This window comes from Nothoprocta perdicaria, unplaced genomic scaffold (assembly GCF_003342845.1).
Source record: "Nothoprocta perdicaria isolate Ctin4 unplaced genomic scaffold, notPer1 scaffold_449, whole genome shotgun sequence".
Lineage (NCBI taxonomy): Eukaryota > Metazoa > Chordata > Aves > Tinamiformes > Tinamidae > Nothoprocta > Nothoprocta perdicaria.
The window spans coordinates 236,362-252,897 of NW_020455698.1; the positions used below are offsets into that span (position 1 = coordinate 236,362).

At 51.4% G+C, this 16,536-nt stretch overlaps 3 protein-coding genes across 5 annotated transcripts; 1 reads left to right on the forward strand and 2 right to left on the reverse strand.

Moving 5' to 3' along the window:
• Positions 1–2,544: 2,544 nt before the first annotated feature.
• On the forward strand, positions 2,545–3,985 carry SLC35G2 (solute carrier family 35 member G2). The gene is given in 8 exon segments (XM_026046536.1): positions 2,545–2,865; positions 2,867–2,907; positions 2,909–2,986; positions 2,988–3,153; positions 3,155–3,196; positions 3,198–3,282; positions 3,285–3,326; positions 3,329–3,985. Coding segments are annotated over 8 exon segments (957 nt in total). The 3' UTR covers positions 3,511–3,985.
• Positions 3,986–4,745: 760 nt separating this feature from the next.
• On the reverse strand, positions 4,746–11,372 carry LOC112953487 (coiled-coil domain-containing protein 81-like). Of its 3 annotated transcripts, none has more exons than XM_026046548.1 (12): positions 10,892–11,370; positions 10,752–10,813; positions 10,521–10,671; positions 9,645–9,901; positions 9,077–9,168; positions 8,663–8,784; positions 8,010–8,106; positions 7,297–7,408; positions 6,933–7,070; positions 6,290–6,397; positions 5,659–5,801; positions 4,746–5,177 (listed from the first exon to the last, which is right to left on the reverse strand). In XM_026046548.1, the coding sequence occupies exons 1-12, from the start codon at positions 10,965–10,967 to the stop codon at positions 5,102–5,104; spliced, it is 1,434 nt and encodes a 477-aa protein (XP_025902333.1). In that variant the 5' UTR covers positions 10,968–11,370; the 3' UTR covers positions 4,746–5,101. The 3 variants fall into 3 exon arrangements, with proteins under 3 accessions (XP_025902333.1, XP_025902331.1, XP_025902334.1); XM_026046546.1 differs by having other exon boundaries at positions 6,290–6,400; XM_026046549.1 differs by lacking the exon at positions 8,663–8,784 and having other exon boundaries at positions 6,290–6,400; positions 9,096–9,168; positions 10,892–11,372.
• A 234-nt stretch (positions 11,373–11,606) lies between these two features.
• On the reverse strand, positions 11,607–15,613 carry SCLY (selenocysteine lyase). Its single transcript, XM_026046550.1, has 10 exons — positions 15,563–15,613; positions 15,234–15,417; positions 14,997–15,124; positions 14,707–14,871; positions 14,171–14,277; positions 14,034–14,070; positions 13,796–13,879; positions 13,230–13,332; positions 12,968–13,043; positions 11,607–12,591 (listed from the first exon to the last, which is right to left on the reverse strand). The coding sequence occupies exons 1-10, from the start codon at positions 15,611–15,613 to the stop codon at positions 12,432–12,434; spliced, it is 1,095 nt and encodes a 364-aa protein (XP_025902335.1). The 3' UTR covers positions 11,607–12,431.
• Between the last annotated feature and the right edge of the window lie 923 nt (positions 15,614–16,536).

Consider the following 16,536-nt stretch of genomic DNA (forward strand, 5'->3'; position numbering starts at 1 on the left):
CTGGTTAAGCAAAGCAAGGTGACTAGTAGTAAAAATAAATGTATTGTGTCAGAGCTGGCATATTTATTTGTCATATTCACAATATTTAGTTGAGTAAATACATTTTGATCAAAGCATGCCTGTTATTTTTATTCTTTGTTAATTTGCATCTCCTACCTTTCTCATTTCCTCTTCCAGCTTCCAAACCTTACAGCAACTAAAATCCTTAGTGCTGCAGAGTACTGAAGGAAATAGCAGGTCTATAGGACAGCCATTTTGAGCTACGTGCTCCTGAGGTATTGTTTCCTCCAAAGAGGTCTCGAATACATTACGTAGATCTAATACTAAATTTACAGATGCATTTTGTCTCTTTACCATTTTCAGTATTTGTTAGGGGAGGAAAAAAAAGTAATCTAAACTCAAGGAGAAAGAGAAAAGGATGCAATTACATGCTAATGCTAAGAATTTTTTTTTTTTTTTTGGTGAATCAATGCTTGCAGCACACATTCAGCTGTTTTCTAATGAGATGACTGAGGTTATATAGGCTAGAAATCCCTTAGTTCTGGTGATAATTGCCTGCTATGCACCATTTGTTTTCTTCCTGCTTACTTTCACAATCTATATATTGTGGTTTTTTTAAGATGGTGGGGAGGCCAAAGCAGAATTGCAAATTTAAAATACAATGCAAATGCAAAGCAGGAGATGTGCTTAGGGGAAGTACCACCTCTGTTGACTCACTATGTTGGCTTTGTATTTGCATGTGAAAAGAAGCGGGAATTAACATGTTATCTGAAGAAAATAAGCAAGTAGCAGTCAGGGAGGCTGAGGGTGCTTTCTAATGGGGAGGTTTGAGAGCTCTATATTGCTGTGCTTGGCGCTTTATCTGCTTGTCTCTTGCAGCATGCAGGCAAAGGGGAACTCCTGAGTGCTCCTCCTGTGCTTAGCTGTGCACTGGGTGCACTTTGATCTCCAGAGCGCTGCTGAGAACAGCTTGGCAGCAGAGGTGCACACAAGAGTGGTAACACAGAGGCTCCCGTGTAGACAGAGGCGTTTCTTGTCCTCAGCCCTCCTAACTTCCCTGTGTCCGTCCGTGGGTTACCAATGCCAGGAGCCGCGCTCTGCCTAGGGCAGTGCCCCGGGTGATCCGTGCAGATCCAAACAGGCACCACTGCTGTCATCCTCCTGCCTCCTCTGCTTGCAGAGCTGGGACCAGAGCCAGCCTCTCTCCCCATTCCCTGCTGCCAGGGATTCGCTCTGCCTCCCAGAGGGGAGCTGCAGCTCCAGCTGGGGCGGAGCAAGGGCATCCCTCATCCCCAAACCTCCGATGAATACTGCCCCTTCTTAGGGAAACTGCTTTTATTTGCCAGCAAGATGCAGGCAAGACCTATCTGTCATGAATTAAGGATGGAGAAATGCAGAGGGTGTGTGTACCTGGCCATAATTTTAGGATGTTTTATGCTGACTTTGGGCATGATTTGCTGTGCTGGGCTCATTTTAACCTTTTCTATTTGATACATCTTAGTCCTTAGATGTCTGGATAAAGACGTAGATGGCAATGAGAGGGGTATTTTCCATCTCTAGCTCGTGATGAAATCCCTCAGTAGCACGTAAAGTTTGGGGATATTTATTTGCTGGGGTGCAGTGATACCTGAAGAGGAYAGGGAAACCCCTGCTGCAATTTGAGCCTGTCTGGAAGGGCTCTTTGCACACACGGAGGGCAGTGCAGACAGCAGAGTAATCCTGAGAAATAAACTCAGGGCAATGTCAATCACTGGAAATAAAAACATGCAAAATGAAAAGGGAGTTTTTAACACCATCAAAAYATGACTCAGAAATTTGTTCTTTATATGAACTATGCTGACTTACTCAGGGATACCCTAAATTTCCCTATGTTGCTGTCAGTTTACAAACAAGGTTATCATCTCTGCCTGCCAAATTTCTTCTGTAATCTTGTAACGTAAGAAAATAGGTAAAAATAAGCGCAATCCATAATTACAGAGTATTTACTGTAGAATAGGAATACAGAGTATTTTCTCAGTAGAATAGGAATACAATAGATTATATTGTATATTCTCTGATAAATACAGGAAGAACATATATCATCTTCAAAAATCAGTGAGTAGGGTTAGAGTACCTAAATGTCTTTATAAACGGATCCAAATGGTCTGTCAAAGGTGTTTTGCAATAACTCACTGGAAAATTAAAATCAAACCAAGAAAAAACAAGAAATCAAGAAAAAATGTAGTAGCCTGGCTCATGAATCTCTCACTGTTGACTAAATCACAGTGCATCCTTTTGTTCCGTTTTCTTAAGATCAGGACTTTTCACTAAGAAAATGGATGTGTCTTCTCACAACTACCCAGTCAAAAAACGAGTGAAAATCCATCCCAACACAGTATATTGCCATTATCCCCAGAAGAGAGGGATGAGGATGGCAACAAAGATAAGGAAGTATTTATGGAGGGGAATCCTAAAAAAAGATTACTGCATGATGGTGAAAGGGAGAAAGGACCTTTTTTTTTGGAATGATACACACCCAGCTTCAGCCAGCACAACGGCCAAAACATGGTGAGACTGGGCAATTCCCAAATTTTCCTCAAGGAAAATTTGCTGCAGCCAAGAAAAACTTGGGCAGGCCTTTTTGGATCTGCCATGTCTCACRGATATGTGGCTCTGATAACAAGATTAATTTCCAGTTGTTCCAAAGTGCCATCCTTTGAGTTGATTTTCATCTGTTCAGTGTTACTGTTGGTGCTGTCTRTTACGGTTGTATTTTACTACTGTGAGCCTCCCTTTGGCCCCAAAGGACATAGTCTGTGGCTCTTCTTCTATGGCATCTGCAACATTATCTCCATTACCTGAGCTWATGCGGTCTTCTCTGTAGTGCCCCCCCAGCAATGAGACTGTCATGTAGAGGGCTACCATGACTGTTCAGTACCATTTTGGCTTTTTTACTCCTATACGAAGGAATGGCTCATACAGACATAATTACTGTACTTAGCAATGTTTGGTGTGTATCATGTCATGATTCCCAACATTGTGAGTGAGGACAACTCTTTGCTTGGCACTTCGAAGGAAGCCTTTGGCTACACCACAGCTATGATGACAGGTTTGAGGCCTGCTCTCTCCACGATCTACAGGTCAACCAGAGATAATGTCAGCATCTGGAGGGTGGCTGTTCACCTTTACCTGGACAAGAACTGTATGGGGAGCGTCCAACCATGTTCTTCCTTCAAGAGCCAATCATCCTGCTGCATGAAGAAACCTAGAGCTATCTCCTTGCTCTCTGCCTGTGCTCCATGGCAGCTTCCTGGTGGTCTACTATGCCCTGAGCAAGTTGAACCTTGCTCCGGTCAGCACTTGGACAAAGTCATCGCCGGGCTCCTGCAGCTCATCGTGCTGCGAATCATTCCTGGTACTTACAAGCTTCTTGGTAGAGCAGTTATTTTGGTTAGTGTTTTTTTACCCCTCACGTGCTATAAATTGTCCTGGAAGATGATGATATCAAGAGATTCTGGGTTCTTTCATTAAAAGAATTCCAGCTTTGCTTTGTGGTGCTTGTATGTGGCTGTGAGAGAGCAGCATTTCAACTGTGTCTATTCTAGAGCCAGTGTCAGGTTCCATCGCTACTGTTTAAATTCACAATTGAGGAATCAATGCTGGTACTTCCAGAGTTGCATGGCAAGTGAATTTGTTCCTATGTGTAAAGTCTCTGACATTTTTGACATATGAAAAAATGTATCTGTCTCTCCAGCACGTAGGGTACGTGAGCAGAGGCTGACCTACGGAAGTGCAGACTGGATTACAGGCATTTTCCTTCTCCGCTGCCCTAGATAAGAGGGATGCGCTAGTGACTCTCCTTCACTTGTACTGCGATAGTAGGAAAAATGAACAGCAAAGGCCTTAAAACAGTGAACCAAAGTGTTCAAATCCCAGGTAACATTCTCTAAACACTGACTGTAATACTTGTAATTAAGTAATGTTCTTATTGCTGTGGTTTTAACTTGCATGTCCTGTGTGCACCTGCAAAGAATAAATCAGTAAAGCTTTTTGTGCTGTGTGGTTAAATTTCAGTCTGAATCTACATCACCTGCAGGGGAGAAAGCTCCAAAAACTGGATCTCTGGCTGAAAGACAGTTGGCCAYAGCTACGACAGACAGTTCCGTGAGATCCATCAGGGAGGCAGCCACCACCTGCACAGGCTGTACAAGGACCCTTCAGCTAGAAAGCACACGCAAGCTGCATCATGGTCTGTGGAGCACTAGGTAGAAGGAACTGGTATGAAACAGAAGCAAAGGCCCCTTCGAATAATAGACTGCAAGGACCTTGGATTCAGCCATTTTCCCTTGAGAGGTCTGAAAAGTCCCTGTCTGGTCTTGAGAGGCTTTGTTTTAAATTCAGAATAGGATCAAAGACAGGTTTAAAGCAGCCCAGAATTTATAAAAGGCTCATGAGATTGTTAAAACAGGCCTGACATGATAGTCTCTAAAGATTCTTTCTAATGCAAGGGGAGAAAAAAAAAAAAAAAAAAAAAAAAAAAAAAAAAGTAGTTTCCTATAAAACTCTTCCCCACCAACCCCCCCCAAAATCAACACAATGCTTAAAATAATTATATAATTTCCCATAGCAAACCTCTGGATAGGAATGAACAGTACAGTACCTACAGCCAGACTGGCTTGTATGTATGATTCCAGGGAGCTCATATATGCCATGATATGGACATAGATCTATAGGGAGAGGAAGTTCTAGCCATATGGTTAGAATTATATAGTTATAGTATCTGAGGATTGCTCTAGCAGCAGGGACTAGAGCATCCTTTTCCTGCCCCTCCACAATTTCTTTGCTGAAGAGTTTACACTCTTCTCAAGAAAAGATTCACAGCAATTTGGAAACATGATTAAATTTAAGAGAATTATCATGGAAATCCTCAGAAACTCCATTGCAGAGATTAACTGTCACTGGATGACAACAGATTTGCAGGCACATGATTGCATTTAAAGAGTCAAAGAATGAGTGTCCTTGCAAGGAGGAAGAAAAAAAAAGGATGGAAGTTTATCCAGGCTGTGGCACGACTGCAGGCATATGTAGCATCTGAAAGGGCACTGGATGCTCCCAAGGTTGCTCATTTCTCATTTGCAGGGCTCACCATCCTGCTACCTTTCAGCACCCAGTCTTGTAGCTGGATCATCTCCAAAATGCTATGGAGTTAAAAGAAAGCTGTTGAGGTTTACAGGCAGTGGCAGAGGAAAACACAGGCCTCGGTCATGCTGTACATCTTGGGGTCTGTTACCCATGGGACACTTCGTGTCCCCTAGGGGCACAGCTCATCTCTGGGGTCGAGTCCTCCTCATCCTGCATGCTCTTCTCTCCCCGCTTACCCCTGTGCTTCCTGCTCAGCCATACACAGTGACAGTGCAGTCACTCGCAGTAGTGACAAGGGCGCTCTCGCACTGCAGGACCCTCCAGCCTCTCCCTGCCCAACCTCCTTCACCAAAATGAGGCTTAGGCACTTGCTTGGGGCTACTGAAGGGCGCTAGGAGCATGGGTCTAACCCAGATCATTCTCCTGCCCTGACAAATTAGGCACTCTCACAGCTTGGAGTTGGGGTCCCCGACAAGGCAAGACAGGAATGCTGTCACATGAGCATCCCAGGGCTTGCTGGAGCTCACAGGCACTTACTCCTCTGGTAATAACTTCAGTGGGTTCAGTTCTTTCTGCTTCTCGTGCTTTCCCCACTTCTGCTTCATCTTCTCTTTCAGTCCTTGGTCGTATGCCTTCCTCTTGATAAGGGCAGGCGTGCTGTCCTCAAGAGAGCAGGGTTTCTGCAGGGCAGACACAGATGCTCATGTACAGCACCCAGCTCGACCCTGCTGCTTTCTGTCTGCAGACTCCATAGGAGAYGCTGGCAAGGGACACTGCAGGAGCAGCTGGACAACCAGAAGTGTCACCTCACCACAATTCCTGGTGAGGGGTGATATGATCTGGCCAGAGTTTCACTGCAGCTCCCAGCCAGCTCCTGTGTGAGGGGGGGCAATTGCCTTTTGTAAGAACTAAAAGGAATTCTAAGGGGTTTGGCAAGAAAGACCAAAAGACTCTGATGATCCWAACCTCCAGTTGCAACATGAGCATTAGTGATCATGACACCTCCCACCTGCTTCTCCAAAAACTGACACCCTAGAAACATAATCTGATCATGAGGAGATCCAGTTTCTTCGCCTGTCCCATATATTTCTAGACATCATGTCTCCAGTTTTGACAAGGACATGACCAGGATGGGAATTCACTTTTCCTCTCAGAAAAGGTTTCTTACCAAGTGTTCTGTGCTCTGTAAAAACGTCCTCCATCTTTTGAGATCGGTCTCCTCCAGAGTGTAGCCATATTCCTCCTCCGGAACTGCCTTTTCCAAAAGAGGTTTCAACTGCTATGCCAAAAAAACATACAGATTGCATTTGAGATGCAGGGGTGAGCAGTGGAGATATCGCTGTACAGCTTAACAGGCATCTAGTGACTGTAAAGCTGTTCTCAACACTATYAACCCTACCTTTTTTCCAACTCACAGAAATGTTAGCCTCTCATCCCCTGGAAATATATATATATTTTTTTTTAAAAGCAAATGTACTAGCACTTTAGTTAAAAATTAGATTGACAAAACCTTCCAGAGTTTAGGATTACAAATTGTACTCCTGGTCATACTAACACAGAGCTAGTAAAGAGAAAGACCTGCTAGAGCCATGTCCCTGCAGGCAGCTGGGATAGGACTGGCTCAGGCCATTTGGCTGCAAAAACCCTGTGTCCAGCTTCTAGTGTGGGCACCACGGGCAGCTCAAGGCASGGATGATCCCCCATGTCACCTCCCCAGCAGGCTGCGAGTTTGATACTTGAAATACTCTCAAACCATGGCCCCAGCTGAGAGAAAGGCTATTTTCCTAAATGCTTTAAAATGCTGTCAGTACCTCRGCCATCCACTGCTCTTCCTTTGCTCTCCTAGCTAGCACAGCTGCCAAGTCTGCTCTTTCTCTCTGGCGCCTGTCTTTGCCCCACGTTGCCCAGCAGTTTTTTTGGTCCCAAGGGGTAGGCAGGTATTTTACATCCTAGAAGGTCACAGAGAGAAACAGGTATGAAACAGCACTGCACATCTGCTGTTTAAGGCTACAGAAGTACATCATAGACTGCCAAAAAAGAATAACTTCCATCTTTTCAAGCAGCATTCACATGAACACACATTAAAGGGTCTTCTAAGAATCCACGTCTGTAACTGTGCTTTCCTGCAATAGACTGCAACGCAGTAACTGAGGCAGCCCGTCGTGCAGCCCCTACCTTTCGTGCTCTGCAGTGTCCTTCACGAACAGTCAGAGGCTGGTCATCAGGAGCGTGTTTGCTCTCAACTTTCTCACCCTCCTGGGTGCTCTCCAGCATTGCTAGCAGCTGACTAAAAAGACACACCTAGATGAGTTTGAGCACATGATGGGTTAGAGGAGAAAGTGAGCGAGTCCTGCTGTTTCTCCCTCTTCAGCATGTCTCTTGAGCCTGCCACAAAAGCAGCTTTGGTGTAAAAGCAGAAGYTTCTTGCGAACAAAATGAACCCTAACCAAACGGTGAAAACAGAGCTCACTTTGCTTCCTTGGACAGGACAGTTGCCCTATGGRGCAGCATCCTCAGGGTTAAACTAGAGACCTCAGAGGTGTTTGATCCTGTTGGAACCAGCTCTCTCTTCTCTGCAGGAGCAGTTCAGCACAGGGACCAGTGCTCAAACACGAGTGTGGTCAAGGAGCAGTTAGGAGAGCCCCTTGGACCCCCACTCTTGCTCACARAGCTGCAACAGCTGGATGGAAATAAGCACCATTCCCATCAAATAAAGAGAAGACACAAGAGTCCCACAAACCAGTACCCATGTGCCATACAGTAAGAACATGCATCTCCCCGGGAGCCATGTGAACATCTCTCCATGCTAATCCATCTGGGGAGCCCAAGGTCTATCCACAGGCACAAGAGCAAAGCATCCCTCTCCACTGTTTCACCGAGAGACTTGCCTGACAAGGGGCTCTTTTCTCTCCTCCCTTTTCAGCTCTGTCAATTTGATAGAAGAAATCCTCTCCTGGCCAAGGAGGTACTTTCCAAAAAGGCTCACTGCAAGCAGGAAACAGGCAGCCTCAGCAGAGTGGTGCACTTATGATTCAAACGAGAAGGACCTGCTCAGCTCTCTTCTGAAAATGCCCAAAACAGCAACTCTGCTTCCCAAGGGGTCTTCTCTTCTAGGGGCCCTAGACCCTTTCTGACACCATCTCTCATCCAGCCCTTCATTTCTGCAGTGCAAACATATTCCCCGCAGTGTTATTTCCTGACTGCTTTCCTCATCCTTATTTTGCAGTGAGGAGCTAGCTAAGAGTCACTGGGATGCCAAAAGASTCCTGAATTTGGAATTATTATTTCACAGGAAATGAACAATTTCTTGGATCTTTGTCCTGATGGCATATCCACAAGTGGATCCTTTGGCACACTGCCCCCACAGATACACTTTTGACGAAGCTGACCAAAACGTTGCAAGGTGACCATCATAGGCAAACAGGAGTGAGAAAAAGCACATTTGGCTGTACTATGCATTGCAACTTCAGCTTTCATCCCCCAGAAGAACAGGTGAAGGAAAACCTACGACACTCTGTCAGGAGCCAGCTCTTAACTCTACCTTTTCCCACAATCTTCTCATCAAGTAGTTCTTTCCCTGCCTTCTTTCCCTGGGTGGACTTCAGAATTTTTTTTCTGGAGGGTTTCCAAAATAATGGTCTACACACTCTCTTTATCTCCAGCCTGAAAATGAGAAGAGATACCACATTCCCTTTGCAGCTTACTCTAATTATCAGGGCACAGAGGTGTGCTGGAGCTTCTCCAAAGGCCACACCACCCCATCATTTACTCAGCTTTCACAGAAAATACGAAAATATCACAAGTTCATCACTTGTATRGATCTAGCCTTTGATCCACTTTCTGAGAAATCCCATCCATACTTCATCAACACATCCTCCAACCTCAGTGCACAGGGAACACCTCCACCACTCAGAGGCACTGTTCCACTGCAGGCAGCAGGAGCAAACATGCTCACCTTGGAAACATGAAGATACCTGGATCGTTGTCATCGCTCTGAGGAACAATGGCTTTCCTGTCCGTTATGACCAAATCCTTTGTCACTGGATCCTGCAATGGTGAGAGTGACACATGAGGTGGTGCCAAGGATTTGATCCTTCTGTTCACAGAGCCTTTCCACTGCTCAGAGATGGAGGGTTCCCTCTGCAACCCTCCAACTCAGGACATCAACACCAAAGCCTTGTTTTGACAAGGCACAGCAAGGAGTTGATAGCGGATAAGAAACCTTTGGCTTTTGGCAAAGGAAAGAATAAAGACGTTCAGCCAAGAGCAGTTCTTTTACAGAGAAACCCTCAGAGGCCAGTGCAGGGGAAGACASTGGATTAGCCAGGTATGACCTAGGGCAGCTCTTCCAAGCATCGCCGACACACTGAGCAGTGGACAGAGCTCTATGGAGACACGGTAGCGTGGTAGCCCATGGGGCTGCACAGGTCACAGCCAGCCATGAGAGACCCATCCTCGAGAGCATGCCTAAGGACTCCAAATGCAGGGAATTTATTAGGAGACAAAAAAAAAAGAGCACTTACATGGAGAAGAGCTTCTGCCAGTGTCCCAGTCTGATCTAGAGTATCAAGGAACTCTTTGTAAAATCTCATCTGCACTCTCTTTTCTCGGATAACGAGAACACCAATGTCTCTGAAAACAAAGTCCACATCGTATTCACATCCAAGAAGGTGGGAGAAACAGATCATGGTCTCCCCCATGCACTGCTCCACTGTCCTCTTGCGAAAGAAGGGCTCCAGGCGCATCTTGTGGTGGTACACTGGCAGAACCATCACGTCCCCTGGCATACCACAAAAGAGCGAGAATCACATACCTCACCACAGAGCAAGTTAATAGGAAGGTTCAGCAGCTCCAGGCCCACGGGCAACTTGTTGCTGCAATGCTGCACTCAATGCCACTCTAACTGCAGGACTGGCAGCACTGACCAGAAACGAGAGCTAACTTGAACACCAGTAGTGCTTTGTACCAGCTATTGCCTCTGTTTTGAGTCTCCAACTGATGGCTGCCTGCTTTGGACGAGGCTGAATCTATAAAAGCCACTCTGGTGTCTGCCTACACATATTCTAGATTGATACAAATACAGATGAGCTTTCAGTTGTCATAAACTAGCAGTCACCCCACAACATTGGCCAGGTTTGAGTGGCACAGAGCTACTCATTCAAGTCTTTCAAAGAGAGAGTTTAATTTTACAAAATCCTGTTAAAAAGTTATTCTGAAAGGGTCCTCCCGATACACTGCTACTTGGTAGGCGGTTGGTAGGGATGAGCTGGAATTGCTTATAGATATTAGGAAAGAAATCCGTGTGTGTGCGCGCATGTGTGCTGTGTATGTATGTGTATAATCATCCACTAGAAGCGGCACCCAGCCCTAAACACCCGAGGGTTTTCATCACACCTTACCAGGAATGTCTCTATTAGTGTACTTGATCTGGTGAACCACTGCAACAGTCGTAGACAGATTAAATACAGGTCTCTGAACAGGAAAGTCATTTCTTTTTGGTAAATACTGTCTGACAACGAAGAATGTCCCGAGTCCATTGATTTTTACCCCCTAAAACCAGAAGAATAAAAAGAAAATAAGAGACCGCAGAGCACCAAGGCCAGTGGTGAGGAGCAGGGTGCGAGCCTTACCCTGTTGAGCAGCAGGTGCCGATGGATGTACTCCGACACGCCGTTCCAGATGCTGACGATGTCTGGAAAGCAAGCAAGAGGCAGGTCACGCTCCCAGCAGGAGGTTCACACCCCTGGCTGGGGGGCAGCAAGGTAATCACCTCCCTGGCTCCCCACATGAACGTGCAGTACCAATTCTTGGACTTCCAACTGTGGGCTTATTGAAAATCCTGTCATGGCCTGGAGCTGAAACAGAGACCTGAGATGTGTTTCGGCCTAGGGGATCCTGCAGCCAATACCCAAATTGGGAAGTATTTGGAGTTCAAAGCTCTGCTGCGAGGGATCCTGTCAGAGATGACAACTGCAGTAGATGAAAATTCAAAGGCTTCATTCCTATCGCTGGGTTCCCAGGGAGCCTCTCTGAAGCCCAGCAGGAGCTGCAGGACACCTTGGCCTTCTGGAAACAGGCTCAAAAGATGGCAGATCATCTACTTGAAGCAAACACCCATGCCAGGCACCAGGGCCTTCTCCTGGCTGCCTCCACAGCGAGGTCTTACCCTCCTGCTGGAGCTCCATGAGCATCAGGTACCGGTGCAGCTGGTAGCGCCTGTACAGAGCATCCCAGTGCGTCGCCATCGCTGCCTAGCTCAGGGGCGCTGCCTGCAGTGGAGAGCGATCAGGGACCCTGCTCTCTCCCACCCCATTCACCTCCAGCCCACTGCAGCCCCTCTAGCCTGCCAGAGCTCCCACAGCCTTTGTGGGACTTGCAAAGAAGGCTGGTGGCACTGCAGACCAAGGAGCCATCACCATGGCAAGGGAATGYCCCATTGTGACCCCCCTCCAGGTGACAATCCTGGCCATGTTCACCATAAAATAGAAGGAGAACCTGTCACCAAGACAGGGTGATTGTTTTGGGAAGCTGTGCCCACCCTGGCAGTGGTGGGAGCGTCCKGCTCCTAAATCATATTTAAACCCAAATCACCCAGGCCCTTTWTCTGTGGTGTGAACATCCCCCCTGCACCATATTGGCAGAACAGATGGAGCTTCAAAGACAATTCCTGTCAGCAGCGGCACCAACTGCCTGGTTTTGCCTGACAAAAACACCCAGATCGTCTCTAATGCAGGTGCCATCGGAGCTAAGAGAAAAAGGTGCAGATGGCAGAGGTGAGTTTGGTTCTGTACCACCTRTGAGCCAAGGGCTGAGGATATCTTCCCCGCTCCAGTTTACCTGGAGCCCAYACAGCCTCTGTGCTGAGCCATCAGCGTTTTCTGAGGGAAAAAACACCCAATGATCCCATCCCTGCTTCCCCCCAAGCACCACAGAAAAGGCATTTCACTTTGGAAAAAGCCACAGCAGTGGCACACGCTTTTATTCCTATGGACACCCAGGGAGAGCAGATTCCCTGGCATCAGTTGGCAATGCTACCAACAGGCACAACATTCTGATCCTCTAAGCCAGGGATCAGGGTGAGCACGTCAGCCACTCAGGGCCAATTTCCTCAGATGCTGGCTCACTGTGAAGGCAGCCCCTCTGCTTCTTTTCCTCAGGGGCACCTGCAACAGGAGCTATGCCTGCTATCGGAAGGATGGGAGGAAAGGGAGTACGTAAGACCAGGCAGCCCTGGGGAAACCATCCCCGCTACTGCCCCAGCCAGCTCTGTGGCACTGTCACGGTGACAGCCAGAGAACAATTTCCTGGGCCTAGAGGACTCCGTCCTGGTCCAGCTGCGCCACGGCCTGCACGAGGTCCTGCACAACCAGATCCACGTCCGCCCGTGTCGTRTCCCGACCTACACTCAGCCGCAGGGCATTCTGCGCCACATCATAGGGGATCCCACAGCTGAGCAGAATGGAGGAGGGCCTGCAGCAGAGACACAGAGACAAGCAGGCTTTCACTTAAGGTCCAAGGAATCACAGAATCACAGAATATTCAAGGTTGGAAGGGACCTCTAGAGATCATCTAGTCCAACCTTCCTGCTCCAGCAGTCACACCTAGAGCATGTGGCTCTAGAAGTGCTCAAGGAAGCACTTGCATCACCCAGGAGCTTCACGGAAGGCATGTGCTTCATTTGCCTATCTGTGCAAGAGCACTCCAGATCAAGCACRTCTCCCACACAGCAGCCTGCCCKCTTTCTGAAGGCACCTGCTCCTGTTGGGCTCACTGGCCTTGCAAGGAATGTGGCCCTTTCCCCTCCAGGGACAGATCTCCCGGGGTCGTTCCTTTCCCAGCTGCTTACCGCTCGCCCTTCTCCGAGTGGCAGGCAGCCCCAACGCTGGCCAGAAGCGTCTTGCAGTGTGACAGCACCCTGCGCCCTGCAGCACACCCAAGCTCAGGTCACCCAGCGCCCAGGCTGTCACCGAGGGTGGCCCGGGATGCCCTGCTGGYCTCTTCCATGCCCCTGCCCAAGCTGCAGCTGGGTGCCTGCATGCGTCAGGCCTGCAGTGACCAGCACAGCACAGGGTAGGGTGAGGGCATGGGAGATGTATGGGCTGAGCTACCTTGAAGGCCTGGGCCCAGGATGGAGAAGTTGCAGGTGTTGCAGAGCCGCTTGGAGCCTGCAAACTTGCTGTTGAAGTGGATCCTCTGCTTCCCAAAGGAGGCCTGGAGAAATCAGAGGCCTGTGAAGCACTCTGGGAATGTGACAAACTCTGTTCTGGCGAGGAGGCAGTGGGGCCACAGAGCCACATTCAGGCTGGCTTCAGGAAAATGTCTGGTCCTTCGTCACCTTCAAGTGTCAGTGGGGCACTATGTAGCCCCACTGACTACCCCAAGAGCCCCAGGTAAAGTGAGTAACAGCCCAGAGAACTGTAGCCTGACAGTTCCCCARCAGCAATGAAGAGATGGGTGAGCAGCTGGGGCAGCTGCCAGCACCACGTACAGAGCAGACGGGAACCACGGAGCTGGGTTTGCAGCGTTAGGATGAGGGACACATGGGCTGCGACTTCTTCCYACCCCCGGTGGGAAGGTGGTAGTTCCTTCGCTACCACCTGCCCTGTGCTCTGCCTGCCACACTGCGAGCTGAGAGCCAGGAGGAGAGAAACAAGTGGGAACGGAGTGCRCTCACCTCCAGCCTGGCCTCCAGGTAGTCCCGGACGTCCCGCATGTGAGCCTCATACACATCCCCGTTCTTAACCACTAGCTCTGCAGCCTGACGAGAAAAACTTCAGACGGGCTCCATGAACTAGATCCCACGCGCAGCCTCCCGGCGTGTGAGGCCAGCCCGGGAGGGGCCTCTGTGACTGGCCCAGTCACCCACATGTCCCGGGCTGGCTGTACGTCACCCGCAGCCATCACCAACTCACCTTGCCGAGGCCAGCGATCATAGGGGTGTTCTCCGTACTGGAAGAGGGAGCAGCCACGTGTCACTTCTGTGCACGCATGGAGAGCACAGCCATGGAGAGCACAGCCCCCCTCTCTGCCCCACGCTGAGCTGCCTTACCCTGGACGGAAGCTCCTCTCCTGCCCCCCTCCGAAGAGCATGGGGTGCAGCGGGGTGGCGGTGCCAGGGCCGCGCACATACAGGGCGCCGATCCGCGGGGCGTAGAACTGCACCAAAAACGGCCACTGAGCCACGGCCTGGGGCTTCAGCACCCTTTACCTGAGCACACACCCGGAACGAAGAGCCCTCCAGTGCATCCAGAACAGGACTCGGAGAGCGCAAATTGCTCCATGGGACATGCCCTCGAGGCAAGGGCAACCGAACTCGTCTCAAGGGAGCCATTCCCAGGATCCTCACGGGAATTCCTCACGGGTAACAGACTCCTGCTCCTCAGCTAGAGCAGGGCCAGGATAGGATCTCAGTGCACTGCACGGAGCCACTGGAGGGACGTGCTCTATCCCACATGCTTTTGTCCAAGCACAGCTGTATGTCTCCACCCTGGCCCTTGCACTTCCTGCAACCGCACCGCACTGAACACCTGGGCACTGCAGCAGGGATGCCCTGCCAGGAGTACAGCCACATAAGGCAGCCCGTACCTTGTGTCCCACGATGGTGAGGTAGTCCACCCCCAGCTCCTGCACGTCCACGTGACCCTTGCCAATCATCTGGGCCGCGTCCGTGTGCACCAGGATACGAGGCAGCCCCTCTGCCACTCTCTTCTGGTTGAGGCCACGGATGCGCTGGCTCAACTCTGAGACGGGCTGGTAGGGAGAGAGAGGGGCTGTGTCTGAGCAACTATTAAATCCCCTTTACTGCACTCTTTTCCAAAGATACCTCCAGCACGCTGCACAGCCCCATGTCATCCCGCTCCGTGACCACTGCTTACCATGATGATGCCGGTCTCGTTATTGGCCAACATGACAGAAACCAGGCACGTGGTCGGYCGCACTGCGGCCAGGACGTCGTCCACTTCAGCCTGTCCGCTTTGTGTGGATACGGGCACGAAGGTGGCCTCTGCAAGGCAAGAGGGGCGCCCTAAGGATCAGCAGCCCGGAGCCGCAGCCAGGCACGCCCAGCCCAGCCCTGCCCTGCCGGCCGCCTCCCTGCCCCGTCCAGGGCTCACCCGCCAGCCCCTCTTTCACCAGGTGCTCCAGCGGCAGCCGCACGGAGTCGTGCTCCACATTGGAGGTCACCAAGTGCGGAGCGGTGCCCGCTGCCTCGGGGCGGCSGTCGCCAGGCCTGGCCCGGCCCTGCTGCCAGCTCTCTCGGAAGTGCCGCAGCGCAGTGTGGATCACCATGTTGTTGGCCTGCAAGGAAGGCAGCAGAGGGAACACTGGTGCTCACAGCAGTTCCCTTCCTCACCGCTGCTCGCTTGGTGCACGGAAACAAAGGGCTCCAGTGGGAGCAGGGCAGCTGCAGGCCCCTCCGTGCCCCCCCAAACACGGCTCTCACCTCCGTACCCCCCGACGTGAAGACGATGTCCTCCGGCCTTCCCCCCACCATTGCTGCCACGCTCTCCCGGGCGCTCGCGATGATCTCCTTGGCTCTCCTCCCTGGGAGGGCGGGAACGGGGCGCCCAGCTGCACGGCTGCGGCGGCGCGGCCCGCGGACCGGCCCCGCCGCCGGCCTCACCTGCCGCGTAGGGGCTGCTCGGGTTGCCCCAGGCCTCGCGCAGGGCCTCGCCCGCGGCCTCCGCCGCCTCCGCGGCCACGGGCGTCGTGGCGTTGTGGTCCAGGTAGACGCAGCCGCGCGGGGCTGGGCCGCCCGGCGCCCCCGGCGCCCCCGGGCCCGGCATCCTCCTCCTCCTCCTCCTGCTCCCGCTCCTCCCGCTCCCGCTCCTCCTCCGCGGGTACGGAGGACGGCGGCGGGCGCTGACCGAGGCCCACGAGCCTCTTCCTGCCGCCCCGCCCGCGCCAAGGCTAGAGCCCTCCCCCGCCTCAGCCACGACGCCCAGGCACCAGCCAATCAGCTCTTGCTCTTGGCAGGCAACACCCGCGTAGCGACCAATCAGCTCCCGTCCCCCCCGCACCCACTCCCCCTCCTCCCGCCCCGGCCGCTCGGACGCTGGCATTGGCTCTGGGCGGGCTGCGCCCGCGCCGCGACCAATCAGATCCCGCCCGAGGTGGGGGGGGCGGCGGGTCTCGCGCTGCGCCCGCCGCCGCCGCGGGGCGCTGTGAGCCGCGGTCTCGCACCGCTTCCGCCTGCGCGGCGCCGGCCAATCGGAGGCGGCGGCGCCGCTCTGCGCACCATAGAGAGGCGCGGCTGGAGCGGACGCGCGGGGGCGAGCGCCTTCCGGGGCAGGGCGGGGTCCGCGGCGGCGGCGCTGCCCCTCTCCAAGATGGCGGCGGCAACCTCGGCCTGTCCCCCCCGCTCGCTCGTGCGCAGGCTCCGCAGACCCCCCTCCAAGATGGCGGTGAGCCCCGGGG